Source organism: Salmo salar, chromosome 26, assembly GCF_965601325.2.
Source record: "Salmo salar chromosome 26, fSalSal1, whole genome shotgun sequence".
NCBI lineage: Eukaryota > Metazoa > Chordata > Actinopteri > Salmoniformes > Salmonidae > Salmo > Salmo salar.
This window is the reverse complement of record NC_138316.1, coordinates 2,981,326-3,004,772: the sequence shown is the minus strand read 5'-3', so window position 1 is coordinate 3,004,772 and position 23,447 is coordinate 2,981,326. Positions and strand designations below refer to the sequence as shown.

The 23,447-nt window shown below is 42.3% G+C and overlaps 1 protein-coding gene across 1 annotated transcript; it reads right to left on the bottom strand.

The window, feature by feature from the left end:
• Nucleotides 1–151: 151 nt before the first annotated feature.
• On the bottom strand, nt 152–21,560 carry slc71a2b (solute carrier family 71 member 2b). The gene is made up of 12 exons (XM_014174881.3): nt 21,307–21,560; nt 13,552–13,644; nt 9,596–9,658; nt 8,827–8,954; nt 8,250–8,364; nt 7,910–8,128; nt 7,501–7,614; nt 6,856–6,927; nt 6,592–6,704; nt 6,309–6,406; nt 5,862–6,016; nt 152–4,058 (listed from the first exon to the last, which is right to left on the bottom strand). Exons 1-12 carry the CDS (start codon nt 21,376–21,378, stop codon nt 3,843–3,845), a joined length of 1,458 nt encoding a protein of 485 aa, XP_014030356.2. The 5' UTR covers nt 21,379–21,560; the 3' UTR covers nt 152–3,842.
• Between the last annotated feature and the right edge of the window lie 1,887 nt (nt 21,561–23,447).

Sequence of the window (23,447 nt, the reverse complement as noted above, 5' to 3'; positions counted from 1 at the left end):
CACTTTCGAAGTCTGCATGATACCAAGAGCAAATATGAGGAATCCTTATCACATAATCAAATTTGATATAATACCCACATAATGGTCAAAATGTGTGGATTATAAAATCCATACATACTAGTATAAATTATGTAATGCAGACATCCAACAATTGCTATACATTTCTTTATTATTGTAGATATTCAGAATTATGATTTAAGATAAAACAAAGCTGTTACAAATGCACAACCCATGAAGAAATAATTCAACATCATTTAAAAAAAGACCTCAAAATATATTGAGCAAAAATATAAAAACGCAACATGTAAAGTGTTGGTCCCATGTTTCATGAGTTGAAATAAAAAATCCCAGAAATGTTCCATATGCACAAAGTGTATTTCTCTCAAATTTTGTGCACAAATTTGTTCACATCCCTGTTAGTGAGCATTTCTCCTTTACCAAGATAATCCATCCACCTGACAGGTGTGGCATATCAAGAAGCTGATTAAACAGCATGATCATTACACAGGTGCAACTTGTGGTGGGGACAATAAAAGGCCACTTTAAAAATGTGCAGTTTTGTCACACAACAAAATGCCACAGATGTCTCAAGTTTGTTGGGAGCATGCTGACTGCAGGAATGTCCACCAGAGTTGTTGCCAGATAATTGAATGTTACTTTCTCTACCATAAGCTGCCTCCAACGTCATTTTAGAGAATTTGGCAGTGCGTCCAACCGGCCTCAAAACTGTAGGGGATTAGAAATATTACAGTCTGTAATAAAACATTTTGTGGAGAAAAAGTCATTTTGATTGCCTGGGTCTAGTTCCCCATTGGGTGGGCCTATCCCCTCCAAGGCCCATCCATGGCTGCACCGCTGCCCAGTCATATGAAATCCATAGATTAGGGCCAAATGAATTCCTTTCAATTCAATTGACTAATTTCCTTACATGAACTGTAACTTAGTAAAATCTTTGAAATTGTTGCAAGTTGCGCTTATATTTTTGTTCAGTATATTAACATGTATATATATTTTTAGGCACACATTTTCATTGAAATTAAGGTCCAGTACTCAGCAAATGAATGCATAATTTACACTGCAAGAGTTGAGTAAATGACTCGTTCATGTAGAAATAAGTATATTTTAACTGCAGAAGTGAATAGTTTTCTTTAGCAATAACAATGGCTAAATATATTAACCTTGTTCTTAAAATATACAAAGTGCTGCATTACGAAAGTCCAAAAGACTTGGGTCTTACATAAGTTAGAGCAGATTCATACTGTTTCATCAACATGTTTGTAGAGATATGTCATAAGTTAGATTCAAACCTGCTGGCAAAATGAACACAATACACAATACAGGGAAAATGTAACACTAAATTCCACTTTTACAGGTTAGTTATGATTGTATGCAAAAATATAGGTTGTATTGTGTTTTTTTACACCAACTATCTTTGAGAAAGCAACATTTAAAAAAATCTTAAGATCTGACAGAGCAACATCTTGGTCTCAATTCAGTCTGTGGTCATAATAGATACAGGCAACCGCTAAAATAAAGGAAACACCAACAAAGTGTCTTAATAGGGCATTGGGTCACCACGAGCCGCCAGAACAGCTTCAGTGCACCTTGGCATACAATAGATTCTACAACTGTCTGGAACTATATGCGACACCATTCTTCCACGAGAAAATCCATAATTTGGTGCTTTGTTGGTGGTGGAAAACGTGGTCTCACGCGCCGCTCCAGAATTTCCCATAAGTGTTCAATTGGGTTGAGATCTGGTAACAGACGGCCATGGTATATGGTTTAAATCGTTTTCATGCTCAGCAAAAAATTCAGTGACCATTCGTGCCCTGTGGATGGGGGTATCGTCATCCTAGAAGAGACCACTTCCATCAGGACAGAAAGGATTCACTATAGGTTGAAGGTGATCACTCAATGGCTGTGTATTCATTGGTGTTTACCTTGTCCTCTAAGGGGTTGAGTGGAACTAAACCATGCCAGGAACATGCACCATAAGAGCGGCCAGAGCCCTCATTTACTCAAGTGTATTCTTTATTTTGACAGTTACCTGTACCATACCACAAAAAAAAGAAGCACTTTCCAACTAGTTGCAATAGTTATGAGGCCAAACAACTGTACTCTGAAAATACATTTTTAAAGTACCACAATATGCCATTATCACGGTTTTAATTTCAATTCAGGATTGGCAGTTAAAATGTTAAAGTCTCAAGTTAAAAACTGAGGAGTACAACTGTACTGTGGGTCTCAAATTAATCCTTCACTGGTAGCCACAATCCCACCAGACCTTTATGCAACACAAGAACTAACACTCAGATGTAAAAGGTAACAGTTGCTGTAAAAGTGATGATTTAGTTTTTAAAGGTTATGAGAAGCTATACCAAATCAGGGGGCCTAGATTTGTCTAAATTTACATTTTATGAAGAGGTAAACATTTGAGGTAGCTGACAATATACTCAGGTTGGGATTTGTAGGGTGGATAGGCATATTTGGAATGTCATGTTCAACTCTTTCAGCAACTATTTCTGTAACATTCAAGTCCATGTCAAGTCTCACTCGGCTGATTCAACAATGCATGAAAAAAAGGCAAGAATAAAAAGAATATATGGCACAGCATTTATAATAAATTGCATCACCTTTAAGGTACATACACTATATATACGCAAAAGCATGTGGACACCCCTTCAAATTAGTGGATTAGACTATTTCAGCCACACCCGTTGCTGATAGGTGTATAAAATCAAGCACACAGCCATGCAATCTCCATAGACAAACATTGACTGTAGAATGTCCTTACTGAAGAGCTCAGTGACGTTCAACGTGGCACAGTCATAGGATGCCACCTTTCTAACAAGTTAGTTTGTCAAATTTCTGCCCTGCTAGAGCTGCCCCAGTCAACTGTAAGTGCTGTTATTGTGAATTGGAAACGTCTTGGAGCAACAACGACTCAACATGACAACGCCCCCGTGCACAAAGTGAGGTCCATACAGAAATGGTTTGTTGAGATCGGTGTGGAAGAACTTGACTGGCCTGCACAGAGCCCTGACCTCAACCCCATCGAACGCCTGCACTGTTGGAGCTAGAAACACAAGCATTTCGCTACACCCGCAATAACATCTGCTAAACACGTGTATGTGAAAAATTAAATTTGATTTGACACCTTTGGGATGAATCAGTGCTCTACCTCACTAATGCTCTTGTGGCTGAATGGAAGCAAGTCCCCGCAGCAATGTTCCAACACCTAGTAGAAAGCCTTCCCAGAAGAGTGGAGGTTGTTATTGCAGCAAAGGGGGGGGGACCAACTCCATATTAATGCCCATGATTTTGGAATGAGATGGTCTAAGAGCAGGTGTCCACATACTTTGTCAGGTAGTGTATTTACCTAACTATACACCAATCCGTTTACAATCTAGATTGCACAGTAACTTTGATGAGATACAGGTCAATATTTTATTAACATAAAGCTAGAGTGGGCATTGATTGGCCTTTAAAACCCATTAATAGGAGGGGGGGTTCTTTAAGCATATGAGAAACCAGCAGAGCTTACGGTCATCTCTTCAACTCCACAAACACTGTCTAGGGCAATGTTAAACACCAAAACACATTGTCACTCAACCCGGTGCATTAAGAAGTGTTTCTGTCCTTGTCGCAATGTAAAATCACAGTAAACGATAAAACCATCTCGCTGGACAAAAGACCGATCCCTAATCGTAGAAACAGAACTTTGTGTTTTCAATGTGGTTGAAGGATATACCCTGAATGGCTCCATGTCGGCTGCTGCTGGTTGAGGTTGTAGTTTGGGGGTCATTAGGGGGGCTCATGTTGGAGTCCCTTTCAGACAGTCACATGCTGCTGTCCTGCAGGAGAGGCTCTATGTCCTCTTCGCTGGTAGGCAGGGGGTTTAAACTCTGGAGGTTGTTGCTGGTGCTGATTTTGCAAGTGTCCGTGTAGGTCTTCACTGCCATACTGTGGTGGTCAGGGATGAAGATGGCCACAAGGACAGCCAGCAACACTAAACAGGCTCCGAAAAGGAAGGGCGGCCCGGGAATGGTCGGTTTCTGAAAGGAAATTCACAATAAATGTTACCAAAATGAACCGCTTGCATGTACAGTGCATTCGTTAAGTATTCAGACCCCTTGACCTTTTCCACATTGTATTACGTTACAGTGTTATTCTAAAGTGGATTGAACTGTCCCCCCACCCTCAATCTACATGCAACACCCCATAATGACAAAGCAAAAACAGGATTATATTTTTTTCAAATGTATCAAATAAAACGTAGACACTTTTACATAAGTATTCAGACCCTTTACTCAGTACTTTGTTGAAGCACCTTTGGCAGCGATTACAGCTTCGAGACTTCTTGGGTATGACGCAACAAGCTTGGCACACTGGTATTTAGGGACTTTCTCCCATTCTTCTCTGCAGATCCTCCTCTCAAGCTCTGTCAGGTTGGATGGGGAGCGTCGCTGCATAGTTATTTTAAGGTATCTCCAGAGATGTTCGATCGGGTTCAAGTCCGGGCTCTGGCTGGGCCACCCAAGGACATTCAGAGACTTGTCCTCTAGCCACTCCTGCGTTGTCTTGGCTGTGTGCTTAGGATCGTTGTCCTGTTGGAAGGTGAACCTTCACGCCAGTCTGAGGTCCTGAGCGCTCTGCAGCAGGTTTTCAAGGATCTCTCTGTACTTTGCCTCAATCCTGACTAGTCTCCCAGCACCTGCCGCTGAAAATCATCTCCACAGCATGATGCTGCCACCACCATGCTTCACCGTAAGGGTGGTGCCAGGTTTCCTCCAGACGTGACGCTTGGCATTCAGGCCAAAGAGTTTAATCTTGGTTTCATCAGACCAGAGAATCTTGTTTCTCATGGTCTGATGGTCCTTTAGGTGTCTTTTGGCAAACTCCAAGCGGGCTGTCATGTGCCTTTTACTGAGGAGTGGCTTCCGTCTGGCCACTCAACCATAAAGGCCTGATTGGTGCAGTGCTGCAGAGATGGGAGAACCTTCCAGAAGGACAACCATTTCCACAGAGAAACTCTGGAGTTCTGTCAGAGTGACCGTTGGGTTCTTGGTCACCTCTCTGCTCAGTTTGGCCAGGCAGCCAGCTCTAGGAAGAGTCTTGGTGGTTCCAAACTTTGCTGCAGAAATTGTTTGATACCCTTCCCCAGATCTGTGCCGACACAATCCTCTCGGAGCTCTATGGATAATTCCTTCGACCTCATGACTTGGTTTTTGCTCTGACATGCACTGTCAACTGTGGGACCTTATATAGACATGTATGTGCCTTTCCAAATCATGTCCAATCAATTTAATTTGCCACAGGTAGACTCCAATCAAGTTGTAGAAACATCTCAAGGATGATCAATAGAAACAAGATGCACCTGAGCTCAACTTCGAGTCTCATAGCAAAGGGTTTGAATACTTATGTAAATAAGGTATTTCTGTTTTTGCTTTTTCATTATGGGGTAGTGTGTGTAGATTGGATTAAATAAATAAAAAATCCTGATCATTCTAGAATAAGGCTTTTACATAACCAAATGTAGAAAAAGGGAAGGGGTCTGAATACTTTTGGAATGCACTGTATGTATTGATGATAGGTTTTACTTTGATAATGCTTATTTTAACCATCATCAAAAAGTAGAAGAAGCTTCTCTTAATGGGATAACTTTTTGTTGTACTAATCCAACGCCATAAAATAAAACTACTGTTTCTTAGCCAACAGAAGGGGTTTTTGTGCTCTTTGGGCCTAAAGCAAACTGACTATCACATTCACCATCACACGAACACAGCTGTACTCATATGATCTCATCAGAGTTACACAGCCATGAAATTAAAGATGTAAGCGTATTCTGGGCTCTGTACCTCGCTGGGCTCCTGAGGTGTGCTTTTGTTTCTTCCTGTCATAGGGTCAAGCTCGTTCAGCTCCACGTTGAACAGGAAGAATATGAAGCCATACAGAGCTGGACCCAGGCCATTGCATAGGCCTCTGATACCCGTAATCATTCCCTGGACACATCCTGTAAACGTAACAAAGCGATTTTACTCTGACGGCACAGATAAACTCACAATTCACCTCCTTTCAGACACCTCAGGTAGACAGGGTATAAAAAGCATAATGATTCCTGCCTGTTATGGTGAAAGGGAGAGCAAGGTAGAGATTACATAGACCAAGGCTTGAATCAGTTGTCACATACATGTCAGCTGTTGCTCTTTAGTTGGTCAGTGGCAGTGACCTCTGCAGCTCTGTGTAAGGGCAATGTGTGGAGGGGAAAAGGTAGAGCCACAGAGAGGAGACTGGTGTTGTCTTACCTTGCTGATCAGAGGCTGCTATCCGGGACACCAAAGCACTGACTGCAGGGAAGGTGATACTGGACATGGCTGCGACTGTGCCCGCAGCCCACATCATCCTGAAAGGCAGGAGGTCCCACAGTGTGGTTAGAGCTATTTCACACGGACAATGGACAAATCCCCTCCACACTCACGCGGTGCCAACACTTGGACAGCTGGACAACACTAAAGACTGAAAGACCAACCCTATGTATTCTAGCACGTATGAGATATCATTTTGGCTGTGGATCAAATACAAACTTACCATGGTTCTGATCCAAAGCCATACCAGGCTAGCTGGAACAGCTGAAACCCCAGTCCAAGTAACACTGTGTTTTTATTCCCGATAGTTCTCATAAAATAGGTTAAGAGCAATGTCTGTTAAAAGAAAAGGGAGAGAAAAATTACAGTAAATCCAAAATATTGTATTCTTCATTACCTTTTAATAGTTTACTGAGGTAAATATTGACGTGGAACATCGTAAATAGCGACACTTTTCACAGTTGATAAATAGATATAGCAACAATACCTGAGCGATAATAGAGAGGATCCCGACCATTGCTATAAAAGCAGCAATTGCTGCAGGTGAGAATTCAATAACCTGGTAAGGAACACAAAAGCAGTGTATCTCATATTACACAGTGTGGATAAAAGTGAAGTATACACGTCACCCTCAACATATCCAATTAGTTTAGACAAGGCAGATGCAATGTTGCCAATTGAGTGACTTTGTTGCTATACTATGCAAGTTCAGACCCCTCCAGCGACTTTTATTGGTTCTAGTGACAAATTCAGCTACTTTTTAGGGTGCCTTTGGGAAGTTTTGACACGAGGGCTTTTCCCACAAAATTCTGCCGCAAACGAGAGTAGGATTCACAGCAACGGTGCACACACAGGTTGAGGATGTGCGGCGAGAGAGGGGGCAAAAACGCTACATCAGGGACTGCAGCCATGCCGCAGCAAGGCAAATTTGTGCTGTGACGTCGTCGCAGCAATGGCAAAACATCTAGAGACTTCTAGCGACAAATCAAGGAGCCAATAGCGAAACTCACCGCAAAATTGTTGGCAACACTGGTCAGATAACATTACATAATGATTGATAACAATGCTAGAATGACTTAAGACTTCCCATGATTCTTATAACCTGTTATAACTGACTTATAACCAGTCGCACCTGTCGCAGGTAGAGGAAGAAACTGGAGTACTGGCCTGCCTCTGGCAAGTAGGACAGGAACACTGTGACACATATAAGCAGCACTGTCGGGTCCTTTCCCACTCGCCTAAGAGACTGTGGACAAATGACATGTGAGGAAGAAAAACCAAGTGGTCAACATTCAGTAGTATCACAGTGAAATTCTAAACATATTGAACAGATGTAAGACTTGAGGCTAATTTGTTCCCAACCAACATACGCAAGAATGCAAAATGACGATCCTGCGTAGCCCAAATACGCAGACGTATGCAGCGCTTCAATTTTCTACTCCGCAAAATCGCCATTTTACGGAGCTAATGGCCTTCTTGCATATGTACATAAGGTATAACATTTTATTCAATTTGAGTCAGGTTATGTCAATGTCACTCACAGCAAAGGGGTCAGCTTGCTCCCAAGAGATAGGCGACCCCCAGGACGTCAGTCTCATTTTGTCTGGGAGAGATTCTGGCACGACCAATAGGACAAAGGCGATATCCACCACTGCGATGATAGTGGCCACTAGCACCACCAAACTGTCGCCGTAATTTGCAGAAAGGTAGGCACCGATGGCGGGACTCGTGACCAAACTGGCGGCAAACGTTGCTGACACCTGAAGCAGAAGGGGAAGGTGGAACATCCTCAACATTTGTGTGTTAATTTATTTTATCCTCTTTAACATGAGTTGTAAGGGTGGTGGGGGATAAGGCGTTAAGACAGACAAGAACCATTACCAGTCCATATGCTGTGCTTCTTTCATGTTCTTCAGTGATGTCTGCAACATATGCAAAGATTACAGAGAAAGTCACAGCGAAGACGCCCGAGACTGATATCATGGCAAAATACCACCTGCAGAGAAACATTCAAAAGTAAAAATCTTACTCAAAACAGAGGAAATGTCACAAATATTCAACACTGATAGAAATGTATATTGAAAACAAAGTTGCGTTTAAATTCAGCAGCAAAGATACCTTCTCTCACTGAGAGAAATGTAAGCATCAGCAGAAAACACATAGGGAGAATCTCAATTGCCTACTCCTCGCTTCCTCTCTTCTTGCCTCCTTCTCAAAACCCATTGGAGGAGAAGGTCAGAGGGGAGGGACCTATGGCTTTCTCATCCAATAGGTTTTGAGAAGGAGGTGAAGAGAGAGGACATGAGGAGTATGCAATTGAGATTTTCCCATTGCCCACATACGACCCTTGTTCCCAGCAGGTTCACAGTCAGAAGCCACGGAGAGCGCTGTAGAGATCACTCACATGAGAAGCATGTGACTGAGCACAAAGGGTGCTATGTCTACTGGTGCCTCTTACCATGGGCTTATCCTCATTAGGGGGATTGGGGCACAGGTGAAGAACACTGTAACCAGCAGGAAGGACTTCCTGCCCCAAACATCTGATAAGGCACCTATCAGAGGGGCACTCAGGAAAGACAGCAACCCCTACACACGACACAGGGGGGTGGGTAAAATGTAATCACAATGCTACGCCAAAAATGCATCAAGCACGAGACCTATATGGGCAGGCGTTTCACACAACTCAATGTAGGTGTGAAAGAGCTACATTACCAATGTTAAAGTTGCTCACCTAAGCACATAAAGAGTGTGACATAGCTAACTGAAGTATAGTAACGGGGTCTTGCTGTGGGTAGTAAATGCAGCACATAGACGATCATGACCAAGCCTTAGGCAGACCTGGGTTGCCAGGCAAGCTCAACCCTCTGTGATTCTGACTGACAACCATCTCTGTCATACATGACAATATGTTATATTACAATGCTGTAATACTCAGCTCTTTTCACCATTGATGAATGCTGATCTGAACAAACCAGATTGTCAAGTTTCTACTAGGCATAGGCAAAAAGACAACCAGTTTCCCACCGCACCTCTCACCTACACCAAAAAGCTAGATCACCTAAAAAGAATCCAGAAACATTAAAAGAACAGGGCTGTCTGAAATTAGAAAGTGAGCATAGTAACCAAATATCCTCTCATCTTTGAGATAAAAGTTCGTATTTAAAAAAAAAAAAAAAATGTATTAAACATTGAATCTTAAAAGCAACCCAAATGGAAATGCCTCTTACCTTAACACCTTGAATCAGACCATTCATGAGAAATGTGTGCTGGGGGAACGTTTCATGAAGAACCTGGAGGACAGCAGAAGGAGACAATACAAATACCCTTGTTAGGTCATTTGCAAAGTCTCTACAGATAATGCAGTCATTCATTCATGACCTTTGGGGCACTGAGGAGGGCGCACGTCTTGCCCGCTTCCTGCTTGACTATGCTTTTATTAATTAGTATTTTTGCATTAATTATGACTTTGTTTGCTCAGAATGTTTGTGCAATAATTTCCTACAAGCAACAAACACTTCTGGATCATGAATCAGAAGCTACAGACTTATCACTCAGCCTCCCAGATCTGGAATAATAAATGTCTCGCACAGCTGGCTTACCTGTTGCTCCTGGCCGAGACAGAAGGCAATGCCGGTGATGAAGAAGAAGAACGAAAGGGGGACTCCAAGCCAAGCTGAAAAGACAGGCTACATGGCCTCCTCTTTATAGCATCCTGATGGCTAATGTCCAATCGCTGGAAAATGAACTTTGTGAACTCAGAGCAAGGCTTCAATCGTAGAGGGACATCAGGGAATGCTGGGTCTTGGTTTTTACAGAGACATGGCGTATGGACAATTCACTTGACTCTGCTATTCAACCAGACGACTTTTCAATTTTCCGTATTGATTGAACACCGGCTTCTGGTAAGAGTAGGGGGAGGCGTATGCTTCCTCGTCAACAGTTCATGGTGAACCGAAGTTAAAAACACCTCAAGCTCCTGTTCACCCTACCTGGAGTTTTTGGTGCTAAAAGTTGGACCCCACGATATGCCGAGGGAATTCACGTGCGTTATTACCACAGCTGTGTACATACAGCTACAAGCAAACATCAAAGCGGCACTCGGCGAACTGTACAAGAAAATCAAGAATCCTCTCACCCGGAAGAAGTCTTTATGGACGGGGGAGATTTTAACAAAGCAAGTTTATTATTTATTATTCCAAAGTATCACAAAAATGGATCCGGGATCACGAGAGGAAACAATGTGCTGGACCATGTGTACACAAACATCTGTGACACATACAAAGCTGTCCCCCGCCTCCACAACGGCCAACCAGATCAAGTCTCTCTGTTCCTACTCCCTGCCTAGAAGCAGCAACTCAAGAGGGAGCCACCAACACAAAGAATAGTGAAGTGCTGGATAGAGGCAGACTCAATGCTGTAAGACTGTTTAAGAATATTAATTGGAATATGTTCAAAGATTCATCCACCCAGGACTCATCCATCAATATTGAGGAATATACATTGTCAGTCACAGGCTTCATTATGAAATGTGTTGATGATGTACGTACAAAAACAATGCGGACATACCCCAACCAAAACCCTGGATGAACAGAGAAATCCGTACCATGCCGAGAGCCCATCCTGCACCATTCAATGTCAGCAGCGCGAACCCCAACAATTCGGTGGCGTGAACAAGGCAAGCAGGAACGAGCTCTACAAATCCTTTAGGGATGCAAAAAGACACTACAAACGCAAACTTTAATCGATGTTTGACAACTCAGACTCGCAACACATGTGGCAAGGAATACAGGCTATCACGGACTACAAAGGCAAATCCAGCTGTGTGGTGCTCTCCCTCTCAGACAAGATTAACACAATCTATGCACTCTTCGAGGCAGACAATACTGAGCAATCCAGGAAGGCTTTTGCTGCTCCGGAACCAGATGTTTTCGCTCTCCGAGTCTGACGTGAGGAACTCTCATGAGTGAATACACAAAGCCACCGGCCCAAATGGCATCCCTGGCCGCGTCCTCAGAGTGTGCTATTTGAGCCAGTCACGTGTTTGTTTGTAAATAGCACAACTGGAGAAAGCGGAAGCAGATGAGTACAGCTGTTTGACAGCGGTTGCGTTTTATATTGAAAGTCAGTGGTTTTTTTGCTTCAATAGAGAGTGTTCAGGGACGTGCAACTATAGTTTTCCATTACAGAAAATACTTTAGTGCAACACATTTGGCAGAAAATAGTCTGTTGTCATCTGATGAAAATGAAGTGCAACGCTATTTGGCTGGAAGTAGGCTAAATGAGCTTACAATGAAAAAGCAAGGTATTTTTTTGCTAAATCAATGCATGACCATCATATTTCAGTTGATCACAGAAAGAATATAGCCAGCTTGCATTTTACCGGAGAAAAGTTGGCTGGCCACACCGAGAAAAGTACCAGAGATAAGTAGCTACACATCAGTCAGAGCGCTGTCTGCTGATAGAACGCCCGTTTTCTCATCCCAGTGGAGAAGTGCAACAAAGGACAAAATTTGTCTGATGCCGAGCAGAAAGATATTTATGCGTTTTTATCTTTTTTTCCCAGTGTGAAAAACAAAGAATTCTACGTTAAAGCAACCCCTTAGTTTAACTTGCTAGTTATCTAAGTAAGTGGCTGAATTAATAAGGTGACGGGGCATCATATTGTGTTGGATTTCTGCCGTGTTTGAGAAGTCAAAGCCCTTTGGATGAATTATCTGTACAGCTGGCACTGTCTTTTGATTTCCTTGCATTTTTTCTCCTCTCCGTTCTCGGACTGTCTGCTCTTCCGCCATCTTCTCCAGGTAGGCCCATTGCCCTACCAACTCCAGACTCCACACAGAATGTACACATGCTGCGCCATAGCCAGTATTGTTCATTTGCACAATGTCTCTCGTTCACATTCACATGTAAATGTCCAAACTCACCAATAATGACATTCAGCAGCACCTACCTATTTACAGTGCATTCGGAAAGTATTCAGACCCCTTGACTTTTTCCACATTTTGTTTCGTTACAGCTATATTCTAAAAATATATATTTTTATTATCAATCTACACACAATACCCCATAATGTCAAAGCAAAACAGTTTGTTAGACATTTTTAAAACTGAAATATCACATGCACATATGTATTCAGACCCTTTGTCAGTACTTTGTTGAAACACCTTTGGCAGTGATTACTGCCGAGAGTCTTCTTGGGTATGACGTTAAAAGCTTGGCACACCAGTATTTGGGGAGTTTCTCCAATTGTTATCTGCAGATCCTCTCAAGCTCTGTCAGGTTGGATGGGGAGCGTCACTACACAGCTATTTTCAGGTCACTCCAGAGATGTTCATTCGTGTTCAAGTCAGGGCTCTGGCTGGGCCACTCAAGGACATTCAGAGACTTGTCTAGAAGCCACTCCTGTGTTGTCTTGGCTGTGTGCTTAGGGTCGTTGTTCTGTTGGAAGGTGAACCTCTTCCCCAGTCTGAGGTCCTGAGCAGGCTTTCATCAAGGATCTCTCTGTACTTTGCTCCATTCAACTTTCCCTCGATCCTGACAAGTCATCAGACTAGAAAATCTAGTTTCTCATGGTCCGAAAGTCCTTTAGGAAACTTTTGGCAAACTCCAAGTGGGCTGTCATAGGGAGTGGCTTCCGTCTGGCCACTCCACCATAAAGGCCTAATTGAGGGAGTGCTGCAGAGATGGTTGTCCTTCTGGAAGATTCTCCCATCTCCACAAAGGAACTCTGGAGCTCTGTCAGAGTGACCATCGGGTTCTTGGTCCCCTCCTTGACCAAGGCCCTTCTCCCCCGATTGCTCAATTTGGCTGGGTGGCCAGCTCTAAGAGTCTTGGTGGTTCCAAACTTCTTCAATTTAAGAATGATGGAGGCCACTGTGTTCTTGGGGACCTTCAACGCTGCAGCAATGTTTTGGTACCCTTCCACAGATCTGTGCCTCGACACAAACCTGTTTCGGAGCTATAGGGAAAATTCCTTTGACCTCATGGCTTGGTTTTGGCTGACATGCACTGTCAACTGTGGGACGTTATATAGACAGGTGTGTGCCTTTCCAAATCATGTCCAATCAATTGAATTTACCACAGGTAGAAACATCTCAAGGATGAGTAATAAAACTGTCTCCTGTGTTAAAATTACTAATAAAATATCAAACTTAAAACTTGGGTGTCTGGTGTGTTTACTTACAGTCAGCATTGGTGTTGTAAGTAGTCCCCAAGCAAAGAACTCTAGAAAGATGACCACAACTGCATGGGACACCTTGGCACGGCCGGTGGTGTGCTGCAATGGGAAGATAGTGACAGGGGCTGTTTAGGACAGTACACGGTGCAAAACAGCAGTGTCTGATCTGTAATAACAACATTGAGCAAGAACTTGCTACACCCATCCTTGTTGTTTTAAAAGTGAAAATATGTCAACGTGGGGAGATGCTACAGTAGGGATACTACTGTCGCGTTCAGGTCATGTCGGAAACTCGGGACCTCAGAATTAAAAAGAATGTAAATTAGTTACGTAGACTCTTAAAGCTTCCTATTGGTTAATTCTGATGAATATTAATGGAAGCAGTTACCTGCCGAAACTCAATTGGAAATGCAAATGGTCAAATGACAAATCATGCAATTCCTTTTCCTCAATGGGTATGCATTTTGTGACGAAATTCAAATTGAAATGCAAAATAAATTGCATTATCATTTTTCATGATTGAGTACGCATGTCTGCCAATTTGAAAAAGAAAAATGTCTGATATTTAATTCCCATGGTACTAACCAGTACAACACTGACACATTTAAAAATCTAATGTAAATGCATAAATGACAAATCATTTCTCATGTCTGCCATTTAATTGCATTGTTGTGATAACATGAATTGTGACAAATCTAATGAATTCTCAACTGGCAATTGACAATGCTTTTTTTAAGACGGTCAAAATTCAAATGATAAAATTCAATAAATCAATCGCAATTCTTCATTTTGCTATTTAGTTTAGGTTATCGTTTTTTGATAATCTATTATTGGAGAAGAGAATTGTAATGGATTGGATTCACCGTTTGTGTACCATGTCTCCTAGAGGTCTGAACCAAGAGTTTGATATCTGACCATTTTTTACATGAATATGTCACTTTAATTTGTCTCGTCTTCCAGGTCACCTACTTGGACATTTTGTAATTATCTGGAACTACTACATGTACCTATCTCATTGCTACCAAATTATTAACAGGTGTGCCTTGTTAAAAGTGAATTTCTTTCCTTCTTAATGCTTTGAGCCAATCAGTGTTGTGACAAGGCTGGGGTGGTATACAGAAAATAACCCTATTTGGTAAAAGACCAAATCCATATTATGACAAGAACAGCTCAAATAAGCAAAGAGAAACGACCGTCCATCATATCTTTAACTACTCAGGGCTGTGTGGGACGCTACCGTCCCACCCACGGTTCACACTATTCAACAGCCAGTGAAAAATCAGAGCGCCAAATTTAAAACAAAATGTCATAATTCAAAGTTCTCAAACATACAACTATTTTACACCATTTTAAAGATAAACCTCTCCTTAATCCAACCACATTGTCCAATTTCAAAAAGGCTTTACGGCAAAAGCATAAAGTTAGATTATGTTAGGACAGTGCCAACACAAGAAAAACCACACAGCCATTTCCCAAGCAGGAGAGGGGTCACAAAAACCATAAATACAGCTAAAATTAAGCACTAACCTTTGACGATCTTCATCAGATGACACTCCTAGGACTCAATGTTACACAATACATGCATGTTTTGTTCGATAAAGTTCATATTTATATCGAAAAACCCATTTTACATTGGCGCGTGATATTTTTCCTCCAAAATTGCCGGTGAATCAGCACAACAATTTACAAAAATACTCATCATAAACGTTGATAAAATATTAAACTGTTATTCAAAGAATTATAGATAAACATCTCCTGAATGCAACCGCTGTGACAGATTTCAAAAAAGCTTCACGGGGAAAGCACACTTTGCAATAACCGGAGTACGGCGCTCAGAAAAATACAACAGGCAATACAGATACCCGCCATTTTGGAGTCATCTAAAATCATAAATAGCATTATAAATATTCACTTAACTTTGATGATCTTCATCAGAAGGCACTTCCAGGAATCCCAGGTCCACAATAAAATGCTGTTTTGTTCGATAAAGTCCATAATTCATGTCCAAATACCTCCTTGTTGTTAGCGCGTTCAGTAAGCTACTCCAAATGTAGGAAGCGCGCCCAAAATTTCACAACGAAAAGTAAAAAAAAGTTCTATTAACATTCGTTGAAACATGTCAAACGTTGTATAGCATCAATCTTTAGGGCCTTTTTAACACAAAACGTGTCCAATGTCTTGAAAAACGTTATGGAACACAGCTACCTCATCACGTGAACGCGCGCCACAAAACTCATGTCATTTTCTGAGTCACCAACTTCCCGGCCTTCTTGTTCGCTCTGTGTTCACAGCAAAAGCCTGAAACTAGGTTCTAAAGACTGTTGACATCTAGTGGAAGCCTTAGGAAGTGCAAAATTAACCATAAGTCACTGTGTGTTAGATAGGCAATGCCTTGAAAAGACTACAAGCATCAGATTTCCCACTTCCTGGTTGGATTTTTCTCAGGTTTTTGCCTGCCATATGAGTTCTGTTACACTCACAGACATCATTCAAACAGTTTTAGAAACTTCAGAGTGTGTTCTATCCAAATATTTGACACTGGGTCCAAGTATTAGGCAGTTTACTCTGGGCACGTTTTTCATCTGAAATCGAAAATACTGCCCCCTATACCTTGACAGGTTAAGAAATGAAGGTCAGTCAATCCGGACAAATTCAAGAACTTTGAAAGTTTATTCAAGTGCAGTGGCAAAAACCATCAAGTGCTAAGATGAAACTGTCTCTCATGAGGACCACCACAGGAAAGGAAGACCCAGAGTTACCTCTGCTGCAGAGGATAAGTTCATTAGAGTTAACTGCATCTCAGAAATTGCAGCCCAAATAAATGCTTCACAGAGTTCAAGTAACAGACACAACGCAACATCAGTTGTTCAGAGGAGACTGCGTGAATAAGGCCTTCATGGTCAAATTGCTGCAAAGAAAACACTACTAAAAGGACACCAATAATAAGAAGAGACTTGCTAGGGCCAAGAAACACAACCAATGGACATTAGACCGGTGGAAATCTCTTCTTTGGTCTGATGAGTCCAAATTGAAGATGTTTGGTTTTAACCGCTGTGTCTTCTTAGTAAGACGCAGAGTAGGTGAACGGATGATCTCTGCATGTGTGGTTCCCACCGTGAAGCATGGAGGAGGTGGTGTGATGGTGCTCCGCTTGTGACACTGTCAGTCACCTATTTAGAATTTAAGGCACACTTAACCAGCATGGCTACCACAGCATTCTGCAGCAGCACGCCATCCCATCTGTTTTTCAACAGGACAATGACCCAACACACCTCCAGGCTGTGTAAGGGCTATTTGACCAAGAAGGAGAGTGATGGAGTGCTGCATCAGATGACCGGGCCTCCACAATCACCCAACCTCAACCCAATTGAGATGGTTTGGGATGAGTTGAACTGCAGAGTGAAGGAAAAGCAGTCAACAAGTGCTCAGCATATGTGGAAACTCCTTCAAGTCTGTTGGAAAAGCATTCCAGGTGAAGCTGGTTGAGAGAAAGCCAAGAGTGTGCAAAGCTGTCAAGGCAAAGGATCTCAAAGATAAAATATACACTGCTCAAAAAAATAAAGGGAACACTTAAACAACACAATGTAACTCCAAGTCAATCACACTTCTGTGAAATCAAACTGTCCACTTAGGAAGCAACACTGATTGACAATAAATTTCACATGCTGTTGTGCAAATGGAATAGACAACAGGTGTAAATTATAGGCAATTAGCAAGACACCCCCAATAAAGGAGTGGTTCTGCAGGTGGGGACCACAGACCACTTCTCAGTTCCTATGCTTCCTGGCTGATGTTTTGGTCACTTTTGAATTCTGGCAGTGCTTTCACTCTAGTGGTAGCATGAGACGGAGTCTACAACCCACACAAGTGGCTCAGGTAGTGCAGCTCATCCAGGATGGCACATCAATGCGAGCTGTGGCAAGAAGGTTTGCTGTGTCTGTCAGCGTAGTGTCCAGAGCATGGAGGCGCTACCAGGAGACAGGCCAGTACATCAGGAGACGTGGAGGAGGCCGTAGGAGGGCAACAACCCAGCAGCAGGACCGCTACCTCCGCCTTTGTGAAAGGAGGAGCAGGAGGAGCACTGCCAGAACCCTGCAAAATGACCTCCAGCAGGCCACAAATGTGCATGTGTCTGCTCAAACGGTCAGAAACAGACTCCATGAGGGTGGTATGAGGGCCCGACGTCCACAGGTGGGGGTTGTGCTTACAGCCCAACACCGTGCAGGACGTTTGGCATTTGCCAGAGAACACCAAGATTGGCAAATTCGCCACTGGCGTCCTGTGCTCTTCACAGATGAAAGCAGGTTCACACTGAGCACGTGACAGACGTGACAGAGTCTGGAGACGCCATGGAGAACGTTCTGCTGCCTGCAACATCCTCCAGTATGACCGGTTTGGCAGTGGGTCAGTCATGGTGTGGGGTGGCATTTCTTTGGGGGGGGCCGCACAGCCCTCCATGTGCTCGCCAGAGGTAGCCTGACTGCCATTAGGTACCGAGATGAGATCCCGAGATCCCCAGACCCCTTGTGAGACCATATGCTGGTGCGGTTGGCCCTGGGTTCCTCCTAATGCAAGACCTCATGTGGCTGGAGTGTGTCAGCAGTTCCTGCAAGAGGAAGGCATTGATGCTATGGACTGGCCCGCCCGTTCCCCAGACCTGAATCCAATTGAGCACATCTGGGACATCATGTCTTGCTCCATCCACCAACGCCACGTTGCACCACAGACTGTCCAGGAGTTGGCGGATGCTTTAGTCCAGGTCTGGGAGGAGATCCCTCAGGAGACCATCCGCCACCTCATCAGGAGCATGCCCAGGAGTTGTAGGGAGGTCATACAGGCACGTGGAGGCCACACACACACTACTGAGCCTCATTTTGACTTGTTTTAAGAACATTACATCAAAGTTGGATCAGCCTGTAGTGTGGTTTTCCACTTTAACTTTGAGTGTGACTCCAAATCCAGACCTCCATGGGCTGATAAATTGGATTTCCATTGATTATTTTTGTGTGATTTTGTTGTCAGCACATTCAACTATGTAAAGAAAAAAGTATTTAATAAGATTATTTCTTTCATTCAGATCTAGGATGTGTTGTTTAAGTGTTCACTTTATTTTTTTGAGCAGTATATTTAGATTTGTTTAAGACTTTTTTTGGTAACTATATGATTCCATCTGTGTTATTTCATAGTTTTGATGTCTTCACTATGATTCTACAATGTAAAGAAAAATCCTTGAATAAGTAGAGGTGAGTCCAGATGTTTGACAGTACATATTTATTATCATGGTGAACAAGAAACCAGTCTGATTCCCACCTCTTTGAGTGGACTAATCCACCGTGGAGGCTGTGGGGATGGCACAGTCCATCACAAGACATGTGCTACTGAAATTGTATATGTTTATATTAAGTAATAACACAGGTGCAAAAATTATCAAATATATATAATATATAAGTCCTTCTCCTCTCATCTTTTCCCTTCGCTTGTGGACATCAGCTGTGTGAAGATGAAGAAAAGTTCTCAAGTCAAACCTTAATATTATAACCACTACACACAGCCTACATCGATGTCACCATATTAGTTAACATTTTAGTGAGCATAGCTACCACAACTAATGTGTTAGTAAACCCGCTACAATCATGCAGTACAGTGTAGTTAGCAAGCATTTTAGCAGTTAAACTGGCGGGCCCCAGTGGCAATACATTTATAAAACCTTGACTTGGAAGAGTACTAGTGTAGGATAGCCATTGCCAGCTAGCTAACATAAGATCCCAGTCTGTTTGAGTATGCTAAACTAGCTAACAGCCTTCACAAGCTAAGTGGAAAAAAATAGTTGAACAGTTCAAAACTGTTCAACTATTGACTTTCTCTTTGAGTCAACTACTCAACCACATTTAATCCATTGCAGTGATGGCTACAGCTAGCTTATGCTTTCAGTACTAGATTAATTCTCTGAACCTTTGATTCGGTGGACAACATGTCAGTTCATGCTGCAAGAGCTCAGATCGGTTGGAAGACATCATCCGGGTGTTGTTATAATTAGTGTAAATCTATGGAAGGTAAGGCTGGGCAATATAGCCTAAAAATCATACAGATTTTTTTTTTCAAACTTATGGGCGATTCACAATAAATATCTTGATGGTTTTTATGTTCTCTCAAGCGTTGTTGTACAATAAAGGACAAATGTTTCCTCGTCTTCTTACTCCGCTGCTGCCTGCCTCCGCCGCGTTGTTCTCAACACATTTAAATCAAAATAGCCTGCTGTCTTCTAGAAATCTGGCTTTTTTTCTGGTTAATTTCTGTGATGTCGGACTGGGGCTCAGGCTTCAACTCACCGGGCTTGGGTCGGAACATGATCTAATTTTCAGTTATGATGAGAACTCTAAACTGCATTCGGTTCTCGTGTGCAGTCCAGCAGTGTCAATTATGCGTGCGCTTTGAAATTATTGCATCTTCGTGTGAAGGAAATACGCTAGGCTAAAGGCTTCCATGCAACAACCTGTTTGGATAATGTGCCATTTTACTTTTGGCCAATCTGCTGCTGCGCATGTTGTGTATTTTTTGGAATTGCATTAATGCGACATTGGGGGAAATGTTGTAATTTCCCGGGTCTTGTCATTACATTTTTTCAGGAAATGTGAAGAGTGGTCCCAGGATCCCGGTGTTAATCACTATTGTGGAGTAACTACAATGTTGTTGAGCCATCCTCAGTTTTCTCCCACCACAGCCATTAAACTCTAACTGTTTTAAAAAGTCACCATTGGCCTCATGTCCTCTCAGGCAACTGCGTTAGGAAGGATGCCTGTATCTTTGTAGTGACTGGGTGTATTGATACACCATCCAATGTGTAATTATTAACTTCACCATGCCCAAAGGGATATTCAATGTAATTTTTTATTAATTTGTAACATTTTCCAAAAACATCATCCCACTTTGACATTAAGGGGTATTATGTGTAGGCCAGTGGCAAAGAAAATCTTGATTGTATCAATTAAAGATGCACTATGCAGAAATCGCATCGCCATTTCCTGGTTGCTAAAGTTCGAATAGTTCGCCTATTTATTTTTTTATGTGACAAAACAAGCAAGTATAGTGTAGAGAATCATTGTAACACCTAAACACCTGTGAAATATATTTTCCATAACCAAAAATGTATTTTCAGCTGTCCTATCAGTATAAAAGAAAATGATAAAGTCAAGTAAGTAATGGGATTTGCTAGTTCGCTACATGCATAGCTCCAGACCAAAGATTTTGCTTTATTACAACGTTATGTTGGATAAAGACATTTTAGGGCACCCAGCTGTATGTTATTGTGGTAGCTATAGCCACTTACTGTCATGTGCACCCTGTTCATATGACCCCGACCCTCGCCTAGCTAATCATACCAGATTGGAATTCAAGAGCACGGACAGCAAACTTTATTGCTAACGAGTTCGCAAAATGTAGCGACAAAGCTATCTAACGTGTATGTGTCCGAATCATGAAAATACGTAGTTATATGGACACAATAACCTCGTGAAAATGAGATTGTCAAAATGGCAGAGATATTAGCTAGCGAAAACAGAAGAAATAGCTAACATTAGCTAGAAAGCTAACGTACTTGCTAGTAGCTAGTAGCTAATAACATGCTAACTTCGACTAACTGGTAGCAACAAAAGAGGGACTAAATAACGTTATTGACACTTCCGGCATAGCCGTAGCTAACTACAGTAGCTAGCTAAATATTTTGAAGGATGTCCAAACGTGGGCAACGTTCATTTCACTTACAGGGGTCCCATCTCTCATGTTTCGGACCAACATGATGTCGTTGGTCTCAGTCGGTATTTTCTCCTGGGTCATTTCACATCTTGCTGTAACGATATTTACATAAAGTCCATGCTGTGTAATACTCTTAGATACATCCGTCTCTTCCAGGTTGTCTTGATGATTATGACTATTACCCGGTTCGAGTAAACTGTTGTGAGTTTTTCTGTCAGATTCTGAGGTTACGTCATGACGTTCTTCTTCTTTGGTATTATGTGACGTTCGCACATTTTGTTTGCGCATGAGGCCACCTACTGTGCGGTCGTGTGTGGTCGATCACGTTACATTTTGTGATACAAAAATTAAAAAGGGGGAAAAGGAAGAAAAATAATGCACTACCAACTAACCCTACACCTACTGTATATACCAATACTACAACAAAAAAATGTATCACCCCATTTCACTAACTTGATCTGAACTGATCCTATACCAGGCCTACTGCCTGGGAGGACAGGCCTCTTTCGTTCAACACACCAAGAAACCCTTCTGCAGTAAAACCCCATACACCTAAGTACTTCTCTGCAGCTGCCACTAAAACATCTATTTTCTCTGATTTACATGCAATTTCTGCGGTACAGTTGGCAATGAATGCTAAGAAGCCAACCTTAGTGAAGCATACATTCCTATCACTCTGTATTGGCCTAGGGCTACTACTCACCCTTGATCCATCATCCTCTACTCTCTTCACTTTCTCAGCATACGACACCTTCTGTTCTACTTTGACCCTGGCAACCTCAACCTGTCTCTCTCGCACCAGGCACTTCTGATCCCCAGCAACATGGACACCACCACAATTGACACCGTTTTTTCCACCAATACTACACACTCCTTTGTCCCATGCCCTACGCACACTTCTCACATCTCAGAATCTCCCTCCTACACACTGATGCAACATGACCATAAGCTTGGCATCTGAAACACCTTAGTGGGTTCGGCACAAAAGCTTTCGCGGGATAACTGACATATCCTAACATTACTTTATCAGGTAAAGACTCAAAGGGACAGACAGTGTTTTCTCAGTTTCACCACGCTCACCAACGGGTCTGTGTCGCACCAAACAGCAGGTGTCACAGACGCAGGGAATCTTACATTTAATTTGCTTCACCTCAACACTTAACGCCACCCCAGTAATCACTCCTTTTAAAGGCGCCCTGCTCAGCTTAGTAAAGCAAATCACAGGTTTTGTCCCTAGGGGGGATGATGTGCAGCGCCCGCTCCCCATCATGACATTCACCCAAGGATAGTAGATAAATTAAGGTAGTTTACTCAGGCTGTTTACCATTGACAAAAATGGTAAGTTCCCTGTCTACTTAGTGGCTCTCCCACAAACACCAATGCAATAGCAACTGGGTCTGGTCTAGTTATTTCATTGACTTCCATTGACACAGAAAGAAATTAGGGAGTGGGATGTCTCGCTTCCTCTTCCATCCCTGATTCGGCTGTGTGAAGCAGTTTCCATCAGCTAGCACAGCTACAAAGTAAAAATTGGATATACCGTAAAAATTCTTGAAAACAAAAATGAACTTTTTGGTCTTCATTTAAGGTTAGGGTTAGGCATTAGGTTAGCAGTGTAGTTAAGGTTTTAAAAATATAAATTGTAGAAATAGGTGGGGTTTATTACTTAGTGGCTGTGTTATCTAGTGACGACCTTGAGAAGCAGGCAAGAATAACTAAGCACTTCTGGGTCAAAGATTTTAATAACGGACACACGTTTGAGTGGTAAGGCGAAAGTAGCTGACGGTAGACGGAAGTCAACGAGTAAAGTGGAGGGAGGTACATCTGCCTGATAGCAACTTCTGCTGTTTCTAGGACAGACGAAAATGGCATACATTGGCATTCGTCTTTGTTATTGCCGATGAAGTTGATGGTATCGAAATTTCACCTTTCCTACACAAAGCAGAACATGATCAACATGTTCCAAGGAATGAATATCCTGATGATAAGGAAATTAAATACCAGCCCAAGCTCGTTCTAACATTCACAAGACTTGTTTTGTATTTTTGTGACGGTTTCTCAAAATATAACCTGGTAGTTAGTACATAGCCTACTAGAACAATAACATTTTTGCAGGCTATGGGCTATGCTCTGTTGTTTGCCATTACTTC

What these genes read in the sequence shown, in the direction of transcription:
- slc71a2b (XM_014174881.3), bottom strand. Translation starts at nt 21,378, where the DNA reads ATGACCCAGGAGAAAATACCGACTGAGACCAACGACATCATGTTGGTC. An exon ending in GTCTGATTCAAGGTGTTAAG is followed by an intron (nt 8,955 to 9,595) that starts GTAAGAGGCATT and finishes TGTCGTGTGTAG; the next exon opens with GGGTTGCTGTCTTTCCTGAG. An exon ending in GGCTTTGGATCAGAACCATG is followed by an intron (nt 6,407 to 6,591) that starts GTAAGTTTGTAT and finishes CCTGCCTTTCAG; the next exon opens with GATGATGTGGGCTGCGGGCA.